Consider the following 20,552-nt stretch of genomic DNA (forward strand, 5'->3'; position numbering starts at 1 on the left):
CTGCTGCCAGCCTGCCTTAAGGAGGCCATGCAGCCCCATTAAACAAAAAGCATCTCCAGTTTTCACTCCCTAAGGGACAGCTTGGATTGTGTCATAAAAGACTAAAGAAGTGACACTGCTCCAAATACTCTGCCAGCAGATTGGTCTTTAAGCTACAGATCACAACAGAGAAATGGAGAAATCTTACCAGGTATGAGCTTTCGGCAAATTATTAGTGCTGGCATCAATCTGGTGTATTGTAAAGAGTCGTGGGCCTGCAGCACCTGAAAATCCAGAGGAGATCTCTACTCATGTGTGGAATAACATGAGAGCAACTAAAATACAAAGAGAAGCTCTGAACCAAGAAAGATAGAATCATAAACAGGTAGAAAAAACTGCAAAGTCCCAGTGGCTGTGGGACAGACTCCTTGCCCGCTGACAGCCCTGCAGTCACTTAAAGCATGGAAAGGCAAGGAAAAAAAATCCCTGAGAAGGAAGAATAAATCACCTTTTTCACACAGTGTACTGCATAATTCTAGCAGTTTTTAATGTATCTTCTCTCACCCTTCCTATACAACTAAACTTACACAGCTCTACCTGTCCCTGTTTTGAACTATCTTGAACAGTGGCCAATTCCACTGAAATCCCAGAGTGTCACAATGTCAATTCCTTGTAATTTTATGAAATTAATCTGACTACTAGAAATCCCCTTAATGTCTCTGCTAAAGAAAAAAGACTGCAGCACAGACTTGTGTGCACTGAAGATGCCACAAAGGACAGAAGAGGTTACAAATGTCCCAACCTGAGCAAAACTGGAATCCTGGTCTGAGCAGCAATTAAAAATAAAATTCAGAGGGTGAGTGCTTCTCACGGGGACTCTGCTGTTAAATAAGAGCCTGAGCTGGAGCTGTGTTAGTGCATTTCAGTATAAAAGAGCCCCCAGAGCTGTACAACCGATGAGGGCTTGTAAAATTTAGCAATTAAAACCCCCCCCTTTAACATCTGAGCTAATCACAACCTCCCGCCAGAGAAAGAAGTGAAACAAAAGACCCATTTGCACCTGCACAAGAAAGTAGCAGGCAAACATACAAAGAGCTGGTGGTGATTGCATTCAGAGGGCGTTACCTTGCAGCGCCTTGAAGCCCTGCAGGGGCACCCGCGACGAGCCGGTCACGAACTGCAGCAGCCGCGCCCGCCTCTCCTCGTCGAAGAGCTCCACGGCTTTCCAGAACCATTTCACGATGTTGCTGTCCGGGGTACAGTGTTTTAACCTGGTATTTGCTTTCCAGTCGTTAACGTCAATTTTTCCCAGTCCGCATATGATGAGCTGTAAATTTAAAATAGATTTATTATATTTTATTTAATCGCGGATCACTACAAAAATGGGTTTGCAGACAGATAAATGATGAAGAAATGATTGTGAAAAATGCACAGATTTTATACCAAAGGCAAATTATTACTTTTCCCTTTTTTTTAATTTTACCTCTGTACACAAACCATTTTTCAAATGGTCTCAATTCAAATTAAAAAGAACCCAACCAACCATTTCAAGCTTAGACAAAAGGGCCTTAACCTGTCAGTTAAACAGAAGCACAGATTCTACCCTGTATGATAGTGCAGGAATAATTCACATTTGATCAGTATTTCTTTCAGGAGCATAGCCCAGGGTGCAGTTTGGCTGGTCCAGCTCTGGACCCAAAATAATTGGGGTTGCTTCTGTGATACCACACAAAACACAGAGCAGCCTTTCCTGACACTGACTTCCAGTGCTCCTGAAGGGAGATGCACAATGGATCAGGTTAAGCTCAGCAGGGATGTGATCACAATTCTGAAGACATTTTCATGTCTAAGAACATTAGGCCTTCCCTTTTCTTATTCTACAGCTGCAAAATGGTTCTGGGTTAGCAGCATGGCTGGCTCAGTGCTGGGAGTGAGAATATTTGGGATGACATTCCAGCCCAGGGATCACAAGCACACGTGAGTAATTTACCTGTGACCATTTTACAGAGCAAACCCCTCAGCTCCACAGACTGCAATTACATTTCAGTTTAAAGCCAACTTGGGATCTACAGATTTGCCTTCAGAGGATATTGTTTGGATGCTGACATTCTGTAGCACACTTGTTTGTGACAGCACCTTTCCTTCTGCTGGATTTATGGGGCCAATGGAGACTGGCAAAACTGAGCTCTGCCAAACCCCAGGTGCCTGACAGCAGTCAGGGCAGTGCACAAGGGCTGGGAGGGGGTGACAGACAATGTTTTCCTGGCAGCATTGAAACTGCCCTGTGAGAACTCTGCAGCAGGACTCTGCTGCAGCAGTGACAAGCCCGAGGTCACTGCGGGTCCTCAGGAGGCTCAGAGGGGTTTGAGCTCCAGGGGAGGGGCTGCAGCTACTCGTGCAGTCGCTGTGAGCTGACACCTCGGGACACTCCCGTGGGAGGCACAGCCAGCCCGTGCCTGAGCTCAGCCGCCCCTGCCCCGTCCCCGTCCCCGGCCGGCGCTGCCGGGACTCGGCCCCGCCTTCCTGCGGCTCCCGGAGCCTCGCTACGCTTGACGACACAGCACAACGCTGCAGCACTGACCTCTAACTCCTTCTCATCAAATGTTTTCAGCAGATGTTGTGGGATTACTTCATTGAATCCCTTCTGGAGTGCCAGGAACTGAGCTTCAATTCCTCGTAAAAACCGCCAGTTCACATAAAGTCTGCGAGCAAGTGCAAATTGGGTTGGTGGAGGATGTATTCAAATACAATAAACCTGCAATTTATCCAGCTCCAAAACACGGCCCCACTGACAGGATTACACCAGAGCAGTGCACAACCCCACAGCAAAACCCAACTGCATGACACTGACAATTACTTCAACAAGTAACAGTTCCTCCCCACTTAGGAAATAGAAAAAGAACCCTGGAAAAAGCCACTGATGTACCTGACATATTCCTTTTTGTTCTCCTCTGTCACAGGGATGCTTTTGCCATTGGGTTTCAGCTCATGCTGAATGATCTCCCCATAGGCATTGTGCTCCACACAGAACGTGTGGTCCAGGACCCCGGTGATGTCATTCTCACTGGTGCAAAGAAAGCAGCAAATGACTGAAGGAAAACATATTCTGCAAACACATTACAGCCATGTTCTATCTGACAGAAGCACAATTTCATTTTTCAATGGCATTTCAAAGTCCTGCCTGAAAGCAGAAGGTGAACATTTTTACAGTACAGTTTTACTATGTTACATTTTAAAGCCTTTATCAAAGTTTCAATGTTATGTTTTAAAAATCAGTTACTAATAGGCAAAATTAATAAATTAATATGAACTCTACCCTCCTCTCTCAGAATTTGAGCAGCTTGAGTATTTTTAGCCTTTAAGAAGCTGAACTGGGCAAGAAAGGTATTTCTTAAATCTGCCTGAGCAGGAGATCAAAATACACCTTATTTCCAGGATTTAGGACCATTATCACATAACAGAGGCAGCATTCTCACACCCTGAGGTACCCTGCAGAGTACATACAGTATCCAGACTAAGCTGTTATGGAGATCAGGGTCAACCAATTCCATGTCATCCAAAGTGATTGGCTTCCCAAGCAACTGCTTGTAGAAAGGCAAGGTGAAGCCACCATCAATGTAGTGCCCGTGGAACACAGCCATGCCCATGATCCGGCCCACAAAGTGGAAATAGGACAAGTGTTCCTGCAACAGAGCAGAGAAAGGCCATGCAGCCAAGTAAGCCCCCCACTGCTGAGCATGAGACAAAATTTCAACACCCAGGAAGAAAGAAAACCCCAAGTCCAAACCCTATTTTGTTTTGTTTTGATGCACACTGAGCATTTCACTTCCAGTCCAGCAGCCTTACAAGTGACAATCACAATAAACCGAGTTTCTCCCAAAGGAAACATACATTGACATCTGACAGAAAATTAAGAATACACTTGAGACATTTCTTTGATCAAAGAACAAAAAACAAACTATCATATAATTGTACAAATTCAGTGTCTAGCAGTACCCATGGTCAGCATTTGGCTCCTAAGTGTTGAACCCTGTGCAGGTGAGTGATTTGTGCTCAGAAAATGCTGATTTACAGCAGATGGCACCAGCCCTACCGGGTTGACAGCAGAGTCAGGGTTGATCTGCAGGGTGTAGATGTCATCTCGGGAGTACTGGAAGAGCCCATAGTATGGATTCAACATTTCATGGGACAACAGGTACAGCCACTCCCTAGAAAATAAAATCATTTATTGGTACTCTACAGACAAATGCATTCCTACATCGAGATTCTTTTCAAAATGGACTGATTTTTATAATCTTACTATTAAATAAATTTGAAGGAAGTTATCTCTGAACATGCTGAGATATGACTGAAATCAGAATTATTTTTACTGGCTCAGTAACTACACAACACCTGACAGATGATGGATTTCCAGCTTCCCAAGATTTTTCTTCAGGTTACTTATTTCCAAGAGAGTTTCTGACTGTGATTCTCCTACATCCACTACACACTAAGTCCAGACATTATGTATTCACTGGAATATAAAGATACTGGAATCAAATGCTTTTGATATAAACCATCTTTAAGGTAATGGATAGAATTAGTTCAAATTTTAATTATGTATTCACAAATTACTAAACAATGGTCTGAGAAGTGGGCATGACATTTTTTAATAAGGGAAAGATAACCTCAGCCTATTGACAGACTGAAGCTGCCCACCAACTGCTGGGTTTTAACATTTTGCTTCCAACAGCAGTGACAGTTTGCAATAAAGCATATTTTTGGGTTAAACTTGTGCCATGAAGCCAAGTATTTAGTGGTATATATTTTCAGATACCCAAACTTCATTAACCAAAGAAAAAGATGTCATTTTCAATAGATACCAAAACCTCTCATATATGACAGGTGTTTGACAAGATGTGTAACTTGTGTTTTATTTCCAATAAATGAGTTATTTTTTGGATGCAGTTCTTCTTTAAAAATACTACTTAAAGTCTGACATTTAATCTGTTAGAGAAATAAATACAAATAAGAATACTGTGAAGGCAGCAGGGCTGTCATGGGGCTGGTTCAGGATTCAAAGCACAGGGATGGTTGGCAGGGCTGGGTGCAGGAAAAGACAGAGGAGCCCCTGTTTACCTGGCAACACCTCCATAATCAAGACCTTCCTCCCCACGAAATTTTATCATTAATCGTTTCCACAAGTCTTTTGGCCTCATCTTCATGACTTGCCTGTAGGATTCCTGTAAACACACAACACTTCCTTTTATTAACTGCTGTGTACAGAGTAAAAGCTGCTGCTGTGTATTGAAGGGAGTCTCAGACTCCTGAGTCCAAAAGGAACACTTTTAAAGGGGACATGTTTTTTCCAGATCTTCATCAGTTTCTCAAATCAAAGATTGTTTCTTCATTTTCTCCAAATGTAATAACACTTGTCAAAAAATGATGAGAAGATGAAAAGAACCACCTCCCATTAAATGTCCAGGGGTGAACAGTGATCAGAACATTCTCCCTCATTCTCATATAAAAATTGTGTCAGTAAACTCCTTTTGCTTTCCATAAGGGCTCCTGAATTTTGCAGCCTGAAAAGCCAAGAGTGGAACTTGTATTCTGGATAAAACACATGTGCCAGCCTTCAAGGAGCACCTTAAGCATGGAATGAGAAATGCCATCCCAGCAAATCCACAGAATTATTCCTCTGTCAGTAAGAGTTTACCAAGGAAACACAGAAAAGAAGCTGCAAGGCAAAACAAATGCTAAGGAATTAGATAAAAAAAGAAAAGTCTGGTTCTTATTTATGTCCATTATCAGCCCCAAGCTCTGCCTCTGCAGGACAGGGGAGGCAGGTGGGTGTGTGGGGACCCAACACACAGGACTGAACCAGAACACAGTAACCCTGTAGCCTTCCCTCCCCTCCTCTTTCAGATGCTACAAACTGATCTGACTCTCCAAAGGGAAGACCACACAAATCTTTCTTGGCTGGGAGAAACTGTGACAACACTGGGATGATCAAGTTTGTGGGTGGGGTAAAAATGCAGCAGGGATGGGTGGGATGGGTGAAAGTCCTCAAAATGACAAACTGTTCTCCAGAAAAGGCCAATGAATTATAATTGTGTTTTAGTCAAGTCAACAGAATGATTCTGCTGAATCATGCCCCAAAACAGAATGCAGAGACCCCACTGGGGACCTCTCTGGCCATTCAGAAGCCCAGTTAGTTTGTAAAATTGGTATTATTCTGGACAGAGAATTCAGATCGATGATAAGAAATCCAAACTCTGAAGAGGAAGCTATTCAGTAGTAGTTTTACTCAGGTTACACTGTATCAAAGATCACTAACAGTAGTTTCGAGTTGCATTTGCAATATCCCCTCTGAAACAGTCATCAGCTTCTCAAATACAGGGAAGAAGTGAGAGAGGATTTTCAGGTGCATGAAGTGCTGGGACTCCTTCCCCAGCCCCAGGCTGCACATCTCCAGCCACAGAGAAAGTTTTCCTTGATTCAGTTCATCTCTACAGGATAAATGCACCCACTTCAATCACAATACTGTCTTGGCATCCCCCTGGAATGTTTCCCCCTCACCATGGTAAAAATCCCAGCTTCAACTGCAGCCTCTGAGATTCCACCTAATCAAACAACTCCTTTACACGCAGCTACGAACAGCCCCCCTCCCTTCTCCATGTGGCAAGAAACGGGAGTTACCTCAAAGATCTCCTCCCTGGAGACCTCGATGCGGCAGTGGCCAGCCTGGGGCTGCTGCTGGGACAGCTCCTGCCGCAGGATCTTCAGCTTCTGCACCAGGTCGCGCTTGTAGCGCGGCGCCGTCAGGCTCTCCTCGTCCGGGAGCTGGCACAGGGACACCACCTGCTGCTGCTGCTGCTGCTGCTGCTGCTCCTTCAGCTGGTTCTGCCGGCTGCGAACAACACAGCGCCCTCAGGGACACGCACACACAGCCCTCTCTTGCTGCATAAACTGCTTCCAATTTGCTGCGATTATTGCTGTGATTACACCGAAAATGTCTGGGGCCAGTAAAGAATAAATTCAGAGTGATTTTATCCTGACTGAAGACATATGGGTCTGTCTTTCTTGGCAACTTTCAGTTGTTTTTAGGGCTTGTTATTTCTGTTAGTGCTACTCTACAAAGTATGCAAAAGGTTATAGCACATACAATAAGGTATTATCCATACAATTTTACTACTAAGCTGCTGACACTGAATTTCTCAGAGACCATTTCCATATTTCCTTTGCGTGTTTTCCCTTCCTCCATTTTAAAATTCAGGGACCTGCCAAACACTCTGCCTCTAATCTACAGTCAATACCATAGTCTGTTTTAAATGGCTTGTCTGGAAAAGAGTAAGCTTACAAAAAGATGTTTGTACTGGCAGCTTGGCAAGGACCTTGTCCCTTGTACCTGGCCTAGTCTGGACCACAGGAATGTGGGAGTTCACATGGAACTAATTGGCACAGATAAACAAGTATTTTTACTAGCAATTCGAAGAGATTTTTGTAAATCTGACTTCTTACTAGGAAAAGTAAATGGATCATGTTGCAGGGATGTTCTCTCTGTGTCGTTTTCTTGTACACAGTGAGTGGATATTTTTATAGCTTTTTAGTAGGGCATTCCCAAGCAACACAGGATAAAAACTGTATTTTTAAAGCCTAAGAATATCATCTCTCTGTGGAGCACATGAGAATACCCTACATTCACTGGATAAATAAGAAACATTACAAGTCAGAATGTTTGCCAGTAGAATGCTGGGTCTTTTTTTTTTTTTTTTTTTAATAGATCAAAACATATTAGATGGAACCAGACAGTGTTTTGTTGTATTTTATAAAGTCAGCCTATTGTCTGTTTTGAGACAAGGCCTAGTAGAAAATTCTTCTGGCCAACCAAAATCCACCTCCAGACTTTTCCACAGGGACACCCAGAAAAATAATAATTTTAATAATTTACACACACACTGGTTGTGGTTCCAGAACGTGGCTCCAAATCATTTGTGCCACGTGCATGGTAATTCTCACTTGTGACTAGTTTTAAATATGAATCTCATTTAAACCATATTAACTTGATACACAAATTAAAGCAAAATCCTTATTCTATCTTCTGAAATTTCTAATTCCATAAGGAGGACTAAATGAAAACATTCCTTGTATAGGACTACCAGAGAAGGCCATAATGACATACTAAAGTGAGCACCCCTCCATAAACCTTTAAGGGTAAAAATTCCCCCAAGCACAAAGCTAGAAAGGGTTAGTTTTAAAAGAAGTGTAATCTCTAGAATGAGCATGAATTTAGCATCAAATGAAACCATGACTTTTCTCCTCCCAGTGCTTCCCAAAATAAGGAAGTACTAGGAGGAAAAAAATAAAATGCCATCTTCCAGATTAAACTAAAAATAATCAGTGCAGTATTAGCCAAACAATCTGCAGTGCTTAAAGTCATTAAATCTCATATCTCAGTTTGTTTTCACAGCTGAGTGACTATGCTTGATTCCATACAGTGCCTTAAGGATACAAATAAATACTTTTCAGGTGCCATAACTCATCAAAATTATCACAAACTCTTGGTCAATGTCTTAGAATAGAACTAAGTAACAGGTCTGATTCTTTCATAACTTACAATGTCATAACTGGAAGAACAAATAGAAAAGTCAATATCACTGAGAGTAAACTTTCTCTCATGCCTTTGAATATAAAATTCTATCTCACCCATTCCACACAAAGTCTAAACTTATTTCTTAGATAATTTACAAAGTTATAGGCCTAAGGCAAATGACTTTTTTTGTTTGTTTTTTAAAGAACAAATAAGGAGGTGGACTCAAGGCAGGGGAAACTTTCACACATCCTGTTTGGTGTAATAAAAGAATAAACACCAAAAATGATTTATCAGGCGGCAGACTTTGCTGATGACACTGTTGGGTGAGTTTCTGAAATCCTTTCCTAATGAAAGACAGATGGACAAATGAAAAACTTCAGCACACTGTAGGAGAACTCTAAGTTCAAATAAATGCTAAATGGTTCTGTGATTCTAGAAATTAAAAGTCAAATTGGATTTTCCAGCTAACAAAGGTAGCTCTGTTATCTGTCCTCTACAATCCATGTAGAATTGGCTCCTGTATCCCTTCTGCTATTTCAAAATAAACCCACCTGAGAAGCCCACTTTGTCAAATACACCCCAATTCACTGAGTTTTCTACAGTTTCAAAATTGTGTTGCTGCAGTTAAGAGGGTCTGAATCTGAATTGATTTAAAGAATTTTTCTGTGTTTCAAACATGAATGTGGTCCTTCACCGCTGATTTTTTTTTTAAGATCATTTTGTTTTCAAACCACCAATTTCAATTCAGCTAAAATGAGTAGTGATTTGTTTAAAAAAAAAAAAACAAAAACAAACAAAACAACACCCAAAGTGTCTGGATGGTGACAGCTTACTAAAGTCCTATAACATACACATATAAAACCAATGATTTCTCTAAACAAAATACATATTTTCAGTATTTAGGCTCCTCTCCCTCTTGGGGTGTGAGCTTCAAGTGTATATTGGGTAGAGGCTAGACAGCTTTTGTGTAATGCATAAAAGACACGCTGACTGCTGGATATGACTTTCCATTCCTCAGCTTTGTCTTTTCTTTGCTTGTTCCCATTATTCTTTCCTTCAGCTTTTCTTCCCAATGATTCACTTCCTTACAGGGCTATTCCTCCTACTCCTCACCCAGGGCTTCCCGGCTTCCCATCTAACCAACTTTTCATTGTTTCTTGCACTTAACACCTACTCAATACTTTACAGGTGTTTCCCAGGAGTATTAAAAGGTGTTAGCAGGAGAAACAATAGAATCAAACTCCCAAGTACCTGCGGACAAGCTGTCTGAGAGGAAAAAAAAAAAAAAAGAGAAAAAAGAAATATTTGCTTTTTTGTTTTCATTTTCAGTAGAAAATCCCTGGTGTTTAATAAGGGCCTAGGGAATAAAACAGGAGCCAGAATTCTTTTGAGTTTCCCCTTTTTAAAACTGTGAGATGAAATTATGATATCAAAACATGAAGGTAGAAAAAACGCGGTTCCTATCTTATTCTTTTTGTTAAAAATCTGAGTTAAGTTATTTGGGCCTTATTTTTGAGAACACATCAACTAATCCTACTCTAAAATTGGAGGCAGGAGTTATTTCTCCTTTAGTCCAGGAGAATAGCTGGGCACTTGTGCACCCGCTCCTAACTCATCAGTATTTCACACCACTGGCTCACATGCAACTTCTTATTTTAAAACAATTTCTTCATAACTGAAAAGAGAATGAATTGTAAAGAAAACAAAGTGTCTGTCTTGCTGTTAGGGGAAAAAAAAAATAATCTATGGGCCGATCTTTCTCATCAGACAGCTCTTGCTGCCCTCCCCCCGTGCATCACAACAGGCACATTCCTGCCTGAATGCTCCTGCAGACTTTTCTCAAGAGCGACCAAACTCATCTAAACCGTGAAACAAAGCAAGCTGGGGATGTGTCAAACTCCTTAAAGCCCCTGGAATGGCAGAGTGAATCTGGTCCAAAGCCAGGAGCCTCACACGTGCCAGAGGCTCCGGACTCACTTCAGCACCAAGTGCAGGTTCGCAGAGAGCCGCGGGTCCGTGAACTGCGTCGTCCTGTTGTTATGGTCAACAAAATAAACTCTGCCTGTTGCTGTATTTCGGATCTCCCATCCAGGAGGCAGTGGACCAAGCTCCTCACAATTGATGTTGCTAAGATCCCTGTGAAAACAAATATAAAATGAAAAATACCTCAGCAATTGGCCTCCGAGCCAAACAAGCGTAAATGTAACAGAACAATTCCATGAAGTCTGAGAAAATGTATTGTTTCAGAAACTCGATCTGTTCAGCTGGAATCTCTACTCCCAAGGTACAAGGCCACCACAGCAAAAACACACACCCTAGAGCACATGCCACGGGGAGAAAAGTTCTTATTAAATAACCCTCATTTTTACAAACTAACTTCAGCTGTTAAATTAATAAAGGCTTCAAACAAAAATAAAGACCATTGCCATATTTGTCAAAATGGAATTGCAGCCCTGCACCAATTCTGACAGAAAACATTTTTTAAAACAACATTAGTCACGTAAGGAGCTGTGAATCACACTTTAGAAACTCATACAAAACAAAACTGTATTTCTGAAGAGTTATACTTTCCATGAAGAATTACACATGGGATGTGTATGGCACTGGCTGTTTTGCCCCAGAACCCCATGAGCTTGTGGGAAGCAAACAGCTCTCTAACAAATTATTCCAAATCAAGGATTAGATGAACAATGACTCAGCTCTGCCCTGAGCAATGCAGAGGTGGCTTAACAGGTCTCAAGAAAAATTCTGCTGAAATTAGGAAGATGTAAATTCATTCCAGAGCCTCACTGAAAACAAATGCTGGTCTCCAAAAATGTACACTGATTACTCATGGATGCAATTTTCACCTCAGATCCCTCATACTGTCCAGTGCAGCTTTTCCCAAAGGTGTTCAGCTCTCCCAAAATCAAGGGAGCTGAGGGAGGAAAGAGCCAAGGGACAGAATTGCCTTAAAAGGTGCAGTCTGCAGGGATTCCAAAGACTTGAGGAGCCACTAATAGAAACATGAAGATCTGGGATTGAACTTCTGCTGCTTTTCCCCACAAACACACTGCTGCTGTACTGCAGGGAGTATATTTGCTGGCTACATAACTGTGGTTATGAGCCTCAAAATACAATATTCCTTAGAAATGACATAAATTCTATCCTCATGCAAACAATTCTTGTTCCCAGAGACACTCCTGCTGTTTGTGCTGCCACACCTCAGGGCAGTGCTGACTTAAGATTGCACACAGAACTATCACATCCCAAACTTAAGGATAAGATCTTCATAATCTTTTTTTTTTTAGAGCCCAGTTTTGCATAATCCACAAGTGCAGCCTCAGCTCTGCAGGCAGTGCATCAAAGCAAGGTACAATCTTCTAACACAAGAACAGCAACAAAAGAACAACTTAAAGAATGATCAAGTGAGGTCTTGAGGCATTTTGTCCTTCCTGGGACACCCATTTCCATGAGAAGGAGCACAGGAACACCAGCAGCAACTGACAGAGTTCCTCTGGCTCTCAAAAAGGCCATCACAAGCTGCCAATCTCACAAATCTCACACCACCATTCATGGGCTTTAGGAGGCAAGCGTTTACAACAGGATTTATTATAATTTACAACAGGATTTCCTGGTTATTCAAAGGATAATCAGAAGCTACCAATAATTTCCACTATTATAATTTCCTTTCAAAGACATGAGCAATAACTCCATGTACATTTATGAACAGCATGTACAGGTATATTGTGTGAATAAGGACACTGAATTTAAGACTTAGGATTTGTTTTCTCCCAAGGGTTGAGATAACTGCAACAGGAAAACAATTTGACTGTTTCAATCCAACCCAGTTTTCATTGAAGTATCTTGATGGAACTCCTTTTGGAAGTGTTCAGATTCTACTGTTTGTTTCATTATGTTGCAGAGTACTAAAATCTAGACTTGGCTCTAATTCATATGCCAAATCTAGAATCAGTGAATTGCAGCTGTTTCCAAAACACTATTGTAATTTATTTCCTGGTTTTCCATTTTTTCATTACAATACCAACTTGAAGACCTGGGGAAGACAGTCCATTTTGTAGTATAGTAATTCATTTTGATGAATGTTAAAATAATGTATTAGAGGCCAAGAATCAGAAATATTAGCCAGAGAAAACTTGGAGGAGAACACTTACATGACTTTGATTTGAAATATTAGGAGTACTTCCATCATTTCTTACCTGGGTACTCTTGGATCATGCCACGTGCTGACACCAGTTTGAGTATGCAGAAAATAAACCTGACCTTGCTGAGTTGTCCTTTGCTCTGTGAAAATCAAGAACAAAAAAAAAAAAACCAGGCAGCATGAAGACTCACAAAGATTCATTTCCTCCAACTAAGGAGGAAATCTTACACATGAGAAGACACATGAAAAGACACAATTGATCCCAGCTTTTTGATCCCCCGTACCGTATCCCTCGGGCAGGTCGGGGGGCGTGTGCAGGTGTGTCCTGCTCATGTAGTTCCTGTGCCGCTGGGAGCGCACCCTGCGCTCGGCCAGCCGCGGATCCGCCGCCTGCCCGCAGGACGCGCCGTTGCTGCCGCTCACCGGGGTGTTCTCGTCCACAAAGCAGCTCAGGGGCCTCCCCGGGCTCGAGTACTCGGATGCTGGCCTGGGGACAGAGGGGAAGCTCGGTGCTGATGGACATGGCACACACAACACACACCTGGGGACACTCGGTGACCTGCCCAGCAGGAAGCTCCTGTTCTGTGCTCGTAGTAATTTCCTCACCGCCAAACTTTCTCACTTTGCCTGCTTGTGGCTGAAGAAGTGATCAGGTCTTGTTATTCCTTCTAACTTTTAAGGAATGTTATTAGGTGAGGGTGGTGAAAAAGGGCTAAGCAAGAATAAAAGCAGCTGCTCATGAGATCAACACTGACCATTGTGATTTTGTATCCCAATGCTGCTTTCAAAAGGATTTTAATTGGGTTAAAGGGGGATTGACAAGGTCACAAGAAATCCCCAACACAAATTACACATTTTGCATTTGTTTTTCTACTATGCCTCGACCTTAGAATGGGTATTTCAACATAGAAAAATAAAAAGCTGTTCAGTCCTTTCACTCCAAAACTGCAAACGTATCAGAGCTGACAGTGTTAACAGCCCAGATTATTTAAAATCAAATATATCAATGCAGAGACCAGAATTATGAGTATGGAAGAGAACACCTGCAGGTACAGACAATCTGCAGAGGAGTCTGAAAAAAATGCAGTGACACAGCCTGCAACACAAGCAACAGCAAAAGTGGCTTGAGGAACAGCTTCACAACACACTTGTACAGTGATCAGAAAAAGTAGTAACAACGATTTCCAAACATACTCTGCAGCAATCAGCTGTAACTGTTCTGGGTTACAGAGCAAGGTCTGACAGCCACTCATGGTCTCACTTCTTCACCCCTTAAGATGTCTGTAAAATGTAATGTCTGCATTTACAGAGCTCTACCACAGCATTTTTGAAAGAAAGCAAAAATGTTACTACTAGGGCAGGAAAAAAGTAGTCAGAATGATCTTCTGAGTTAAATGTTAGGCAGACTGAAGGAGAAGGATGCTAAAGAAGGAAAGCATTCAGCTTCTGCAGTGACTGAGCAGAGGAATGAGCAATCCAATCCCCCTGTGAGAGCCACGTGGAATTGCTCAATAATCAAACTCCATCCTACCCAGTCTCCCAAGGAATTCCTCACCGTGTGGGTCTCTCCCACTGAGTTGTCCGTGTGATGTGGTTTAAATACTGGATCCTTCCAGAAGCAGTCCTGCGCTCCTCCCACCTGCAGTCCAGACAGGCACAGATAAGGCACTGAGTGGCATTTCCAGGAAACCAGGGCACAGAATATTTCCAACAGAAATGCCCAGCTCAGGAAGAATTACACTGCTATGAATCACGTTAGCTGAACAAGGTAACAGGAAACAACTGAAAGCTGAACTCAGAAATGGTTTAACATATTCTTCCCTTGGAACCAGGCACACCATTAACAGTATCACACCTTCATATTCAATAATGCCTTGAATGCTAATTAAATCCAAACAGCCACATAAAGAAACTTCTTGGAAACATGTTTAACTGTGTATTTAACTTCTTCTGACCACTGACTCTAACAAATGCTTTCACAGCATCTTCATGCACTACTCGCCTTCATGAAAAAGTCAGCTTCAAATAATGTGATTTTTTAATTACTATTAAATTTGCATTCTGAAATACACAAGGCTGCACAGCAAATTTTGCAGTTACACAATTAAGTGAGCAATATTTATGCAAGGAACATTCTGAAGCTAAAATTTAGAAGCATTTTGGAAAATGCTTTTGACTTATCTGGACTCCAAATTAACAAAAGAATGCTGTTACAGACTAGGATGATGATTTGCATTTCAAAACTCATCCTCTGAAACTCATTTTCTCCCATCTTTACCTGCCAAGAATCACATTTAGAAAGTCTGTGTTTGCTCTGAAGAAGTTGCTGACAGCACCAAAACCTAAACCAGAGTATTTTCCTGTGTTTGCAAAACTGTTTTAGGTGATAATGATGTCATTAACTCTCACAGGGACAAATCAGAATCCTCAACCCTGCCTTTGGAAGGTAAATATAGCAAGAACTTGGGCTGCTTTACCTTTTCCAGTCACGTTTTCTTCACTAAGAGGTGCATGAAGAAGAAGTGATCCATGTTTATCACAGTGGATCTACACCTCTGCACAGTGCTGCAGAAGGGCAGCCAGGCCCTGTGGTCACTTCCTTGCTATAAAACAACTGCATGCATAAGGCACTTTGCTGGCTGTGATTTCATCTGAAATACATGTTTTCTTGGACAAGTTATTTCTCAAAGCATTTCTTTACATATGTCACCTCCCCTTTTCCAAGTGGAGATAAGACAACAGCCAAACTATCAACTGCTTGGCGTACCCCAGCTGGCTCAGCTCCTGTTCTGAATGCACACTCTGATTTAAAGAAGATTTAAAGTAATTTGTTTGCACACTGACTCCTCACTACTGCACAAGTCTTGTTTGAGCTGTATTTGTGTTACCATCACAGTGATGTCAGCTTACCCATCTGGTAAATCGTTATCGAATAACCGACTGCAATCCACAACTTGTCCTCCTGTGCCTATTCGGTCTCTGGACTGAAGACTGACTATTAGGATAATAAAAGGATGATTAAAGATGTGGCATCTGAATGCAAATCATGAAAGAGAATTGGTACAACTTGAAAGACTAAGCTGAGACATGTTCAGGATATTTTTTTCCTTCTCACAAACCAAAGATGGTTGCACAGGAACTCTGTTTTCATACATGGAATTCTCTAGAGATCACTTCAAAAAATTAGCTTAAGGAATATGAGTGCAGAAGTTAAGGCAGAAAAGGAAGTGAATTGTGAAACTGCAATGAATTTTGTGTGTTGAGATGGACTGTGATACTCAGCTGGTGGCAGTGGGGTGCCACCTCACACGGTTGGGACAGGGCCAACAGGAGAACTCTGAATAGGAAAAGCTAAAATAAGGAATTCCTACCTGGTTTTGACTCTTACTCACATATTTTGTGCACCCATGAGTTTCAACAACACAAGCACAAAATCAGGCAAAATTTAACTGCTAGAAGCACTTCAGATTTGGTTTACTGGCTACTTTCTAACACCAGGGGTAAGAAGTCAAATACAGTCACACAAAGCACCCTGAAAAGCCTTTGCTTGCCCTCACCAAAACTGCTTCACTTTTGATTTCTTTTCTTTTTTTTTAACATGATTCACTGTAATGGGTATTTATGCCTGAAGCTTTTGTACTGCAATTATGAAAACAAAGATTTTTTTTAGGCTGCTTTTGTTCCCAATATCACAGTTTGCAAGTGTCCAATCTGATAATTTATGACACTTGTGTTCCTGCAGGGTTGGAGTGGTTTTTTTGATGTTTTGTTATGCCTTTAACAATAAAACAATTGCTTAAAAAGCCAAATACGTGCTGTGGCCCACATTTCTTGAGGTGGCATTAATGTACCTCTGGACAACTGTCTTCAAGTCCTATTTATTATGCAGTGAAATGATCTTACAGACCTCAACCTGGATAACACCAAACTTTTGTAAAGATCAGAAAGTTTAAAAAGTTGGAGCAGAACTGGCAGATTTTGCCTGAGTCCTCATATTTTTTAAAACAATGTGTTTTGAAACTTTGAACTCAACAGACCAACCCAGGGAGCCCTGGAGTACCTGCTGCATCCCTAATCCATATTAACCCCTCATCTTCCATGAACACTAACATTACAAAGCAACTTTAGAGGGAAATTCACCTTTAAATTCAACCAAACCAACATCTCACATGTTGTATTTATTCTGCCACAACCCCACACACACTATAAGTTCACACCACTGCAGGTAGGCAAGGTTTGGCAAGCAAAACACAGAGACAGAAATTAACATAAACAAAGGCAATTACCTCCTCTGCCTACGTGAGGACCAAAATTTGTGCACGGCTTCATTTTGTAACAAGTAAGAGCTCATTTTTTTCTGCACTGCCACATCAGAAATAAAGTAGTGGCACAGAAGAGCTGCAAGATTAAGACACAGTTCAGGTGCCCCTGGATCCATTGCTGAAAATGCCTCCTTTTCTTCCTCTCTTCAAAGACAACCCAGGAATTTAAGATAAAAATCCCCTTGGTCCTTGAACTAAGGTATACCCACTGTGCACTTGATTTGCAAGATTGTAATCTGCTGAAGGCATCAATTACATTTTAATATTGGTTTCCAATCTTGCATGGTCTCTTAATTTAGGAGAGTTTATAACTGAAAGAACTGAGAGTATATTTATAACTTATTCTGTCTTTTTTTATACCATCTCACTACTGTAGTGGAATTACCTAGTTTTACTCAGGCTCATTCATCTACCCAATAAAGTTGCATTAGTGAAGAAAGATTAAAATGTAAGAAGATTAATAATGACAACTTAAAAAAAGACAGGAGTCTCTGGAATCTTACCAAAGATGCATTAAATTAAAACAGAACCATGACTGAGTAAACTTGACCTTACTGATGATATCAACAGAAAACAGAACACACAGATTTGCTCTGGGTCTCTGCTGTAACCTGACAAGGTGTTTTTTTGCAGGTTCAGTGCACAATCCAACAGTTCCTGGTGCTCAGGGGCAGCCCCAGCAGCACCCCAAGAGAGGCAGTGCTGCTTTGGCTGCAGCACTTCTGAGCACAGAGCTGAAGCCAGCCTGGCAGCCCAGTCCATGCCCACACTGCTGACTGGCTCTGATTACTTCTCCCTGACCACTTCTCTCTGAAGTCTCTGCCATTGCACACTGCAAGGGATTTGCCATAGGCCTCCCAGACCTTTCTGTTTTGGGGAGGGGTTTTTGGGTTGTTTTTTTCTCCCCTTTGATGAATGGCAGCATTCCCCAGTGATGCTGACCAGGATGTGAGTTCATACTCTGGAGGGCAGCATGAGAGCACAGTCCCTGCTCCATGGTGTGAGCAGAATGCAGCTCCCTGCTCCCAGCACACCCTGAACCTGCTCTCCTGTGCCCAGCTCAGCCTCCTCTCCAAGGACACCCACAGACAAAGCTGCACACACACAGGGATGCTCAGGGGACCAGGACACTGGAGCAAAGCCAGCAAGCAAACCAAACCACACCCCAGAGAAGTGACTGCCTCATCCTTCACTCCTCTGTGCAAGCTCATGTAGAAAATCTAATTGAGAACAGCCTGAAGGGTCAGCACTTAGAACTCCACATTTCTCCCATCACTTGACTCTCCTGTACCACCTCACTGATCTTAATGCAAGAACTTGCAGATCAGATGGAGACAGTCAAAGCAACACAAAGGGGTAAAGCCACAACAGAGCACTCTGAGAGAGGCAAACACTTATTTGCTGACTGATGTTTCTGTGGTGCTCCTTGGCTGACAGAAGTGCTGCTTGGATATAATTTCAACTAGGAACTGAACACAAAACTGAACATAAAAATTCACTTTTCTTTCCTTCATGTCCAAATAGTCTGTAGAAACAAAGAACTTCCTTATCCTGACCAACTTTAGACTTACATGACCTATTAGAAATGCTGCCTTCACAAAGAACTGACAATGCACCAAAAAGAATGGTTATGAAGTTTTTTGTGGATACTTGCTTTTCAATTTGCCAGCTTCTTTATTTAAAGTTGATGAGTTCACAGAATGACAAAGCACAGTTACTGAGGTTGGTGACAGACTTGTTAATAAGCCATGAAAACAGATAATTAATTGATCCCAGACAGCAATTTTAATTGCACGTAAGCAAGATGCTTTTTAGGTTTTTCCCAAAACCTAAAGGAAGCACAGCTTTTCTTGGAGCTCTCCATGGCCAAGAATTTTGTAGTCAGTTTTTCAAAGCGAGTTCACACTCAAACCACCACCATTCTTCACAGTGGAATAAAAAACTTTCTAATTTTTTAAAAAATATTATCTATTGTCTTATTTTCCCCAACATTTACGATAATATTTTGGTCTGGAGTTTTTTTGGGTGGTTTGAGCATTTTGGTTTGGTTTTTTTGTTTGTTTAGTTTTAGGGGGTTTTTTTAATTTTCTACCTACATACCTCTAGCTAGAGATCCAAATAGCTCTGGCAATAGACAGGAGAATTCAATATAGAAAACTGACATCTAGAAGATTATTTCTATAGTTATTACAGAAACTAAAGATAAAAAGAGAACTAAAAGATAAAAACCTTTACTCACCTACTATCTGTCCTCTAACTGTATCATTGTCATTTGGCCCAAGCTTGCACAGATCCAACCTCTGATCTACAAAATGAGGGCACAAAGTGGAAATCATACAATGAAATAAAACACCACCACAAACTACCAAACCACCTGGAATATACAACAAAAACCCAATTAAGTATAATTTTTCAAAAGCCTGTGCATGCAAGCTTGGGCTGGAAGAGAAGAAACTCATCCTTGGCTTACTTACAACCAGTGTCTTTAAGGCGGTTGATGGCATTTGAAAGAAGTCTCACACAACCCAGAAATCCAGCTCCCTGCTTTTTATGAATTTTCTTGTGATTCCACACGCTGATTGTTATTGAATCTGACTTCCCAATATATCTGAAAAACGTGGAACAAACAGTACTGTCAGTGGCACTTACTGAACACTTTGAAGATGCATCAGAAATCACCTTGGGGAAAAAAAAAATCATCAACCACTACATTAAAAATTTAGCACACTGCAATGGCAAGAGAGAGCAAGTCATCTGCAGGTAAGATGTGCATTGTTTTCAATGGAAGCATGTCTCATGGAGGAGCTCACTTGGATACAAACTGCTCTAAAAGGCTGATTCTGGAAGGGGACATCACGTGAACCACCCAAAATCTGTTCAAACAGCAGCACGAGCAGGCTGCGGGCTGGCCCTCGACCACAGCTCTCCAAGCAGCCACAAACATGCTCAGGTCCATGCCCCAGTGCCAAGGGGGGCAATGCTTGTGGCATCCCAGCAGTGTTTGGGGACAGCAGGAGCAGGGACAGGGAGCCCTTTGGGGCTGCTCTCCCAGCCCCAGGAAAGCAGGGACCCCACAGGTGCTCCCCAGCACTGCCAGGCCAAGCCATCCCAGAGCTGCAGCTCCCCCAGCCCCAGGGGCTGAGCTGGTGAGGTGTGTCTGGGACACCCATCACACATTCAGCCAGCACAAGCAGCCCACAGGGCTTCAGCTGGGATGTGCCATATCTGCCCCTGCCCCCTCCAGGACTCTCCTTGCAGCATTCCCAAGGACATGCTTGGCAAAACCTGCATCTGTGTTCACTGCCTTGGGGAAACCTGCACACTGTAGGTTGCTTTACTTTTGGCTTTTTTCATTTGAAGCTTTGTTTCCAGAGGCAATTACTTAGTGAGCTCGTTTTTGTTTTCAAAACTTTCAGAGGACAGTTTCAAAACACTCAAGATAAATCAGGGATTGCCAATAGTGAATTATTATGGCTGTTTCAAGTTGAAGGAAAGGAATTTGTAACTATGGCTTAGACCCCAAGAACTGCTTGCA

At 41.9% G+C, this 20,552-nt stretch overlaps 1 protein-coding gene across 1 annotated transcript in view; it reads right to left on the reverse strand.

Moving 5' to 3' along the window:
• The window catches only part of SMURF2 (SMAD specific E3 ubiquitin protein ligase 2), a 57,641-nt gene that overhangs the window by 3,296 nt on the left and 33,793 nt on the right, over positions 1-20,552 (reverse strand). Inside the window, exons 4-18 of the mRNA XM_079323785.1 lie at positions 19,492-19,625; positions 19,257-19,322; positions 15,606-15,690; positions 14,251-14,334; positions 12,980-13,182; positions 12,751-12,835; positions 10,529-10,687; positions 6,658-6,868; positions 5,098-5,201; positions 4,073-4,187; positions 3,484-3,662; positions 2,906-3,043; positions 2,561-2,681; positions 1,105-1,306; positions 188-263 (exon numbers count right to left, since the gene is read on the reverse strand). Coding sequence (XP_079179911.1) covers positions 188-263; positions 1,105-1,306; positions 2,561-2,681; positions 2,906-3,043; positions 3,484-3,662; positions 4,073-4,187; positions 5,098-5,201; positions 6,658-6,868; positions 10,529-10,687; positions 12,751-12,835; positions 12,980-13,182; positions 14,251-14,334; positions 15,606-15,690; positions 19,257-19,322; positions 19,492-19,625 — 1,962 coding nt within the window. The remainder of the gene's footprint in view (positions 1-187; positions 264-1,104; positions 1,307-2,560; positions 2,682-2,905; positions 3,044-3,483; positions 3,663-4,072; positions 4,188-5,097; positions 5,202-6,657; positions 6,869-10,528; positions 10,688-12,750; positions 12,836-12,979; positions 13,183-14,250; positions 14,335-15,605; positions 15,691-19,256; positions 19,323-19,491; positions 19,626-20,552) is intronic.

This window comes from Erithacus rubecula (genome assembly GCF_903797595.1).
Source record: "Erithacus rubecula genome assembly, chromosome: 20".
Classification (NCBI taxonomy): domain Eukaryota; kingdom Metazoa; phylum Chordata; class Aves; order Passeriformes; family Muscicapidae; genus Erithacus; species Erithacus rubecula.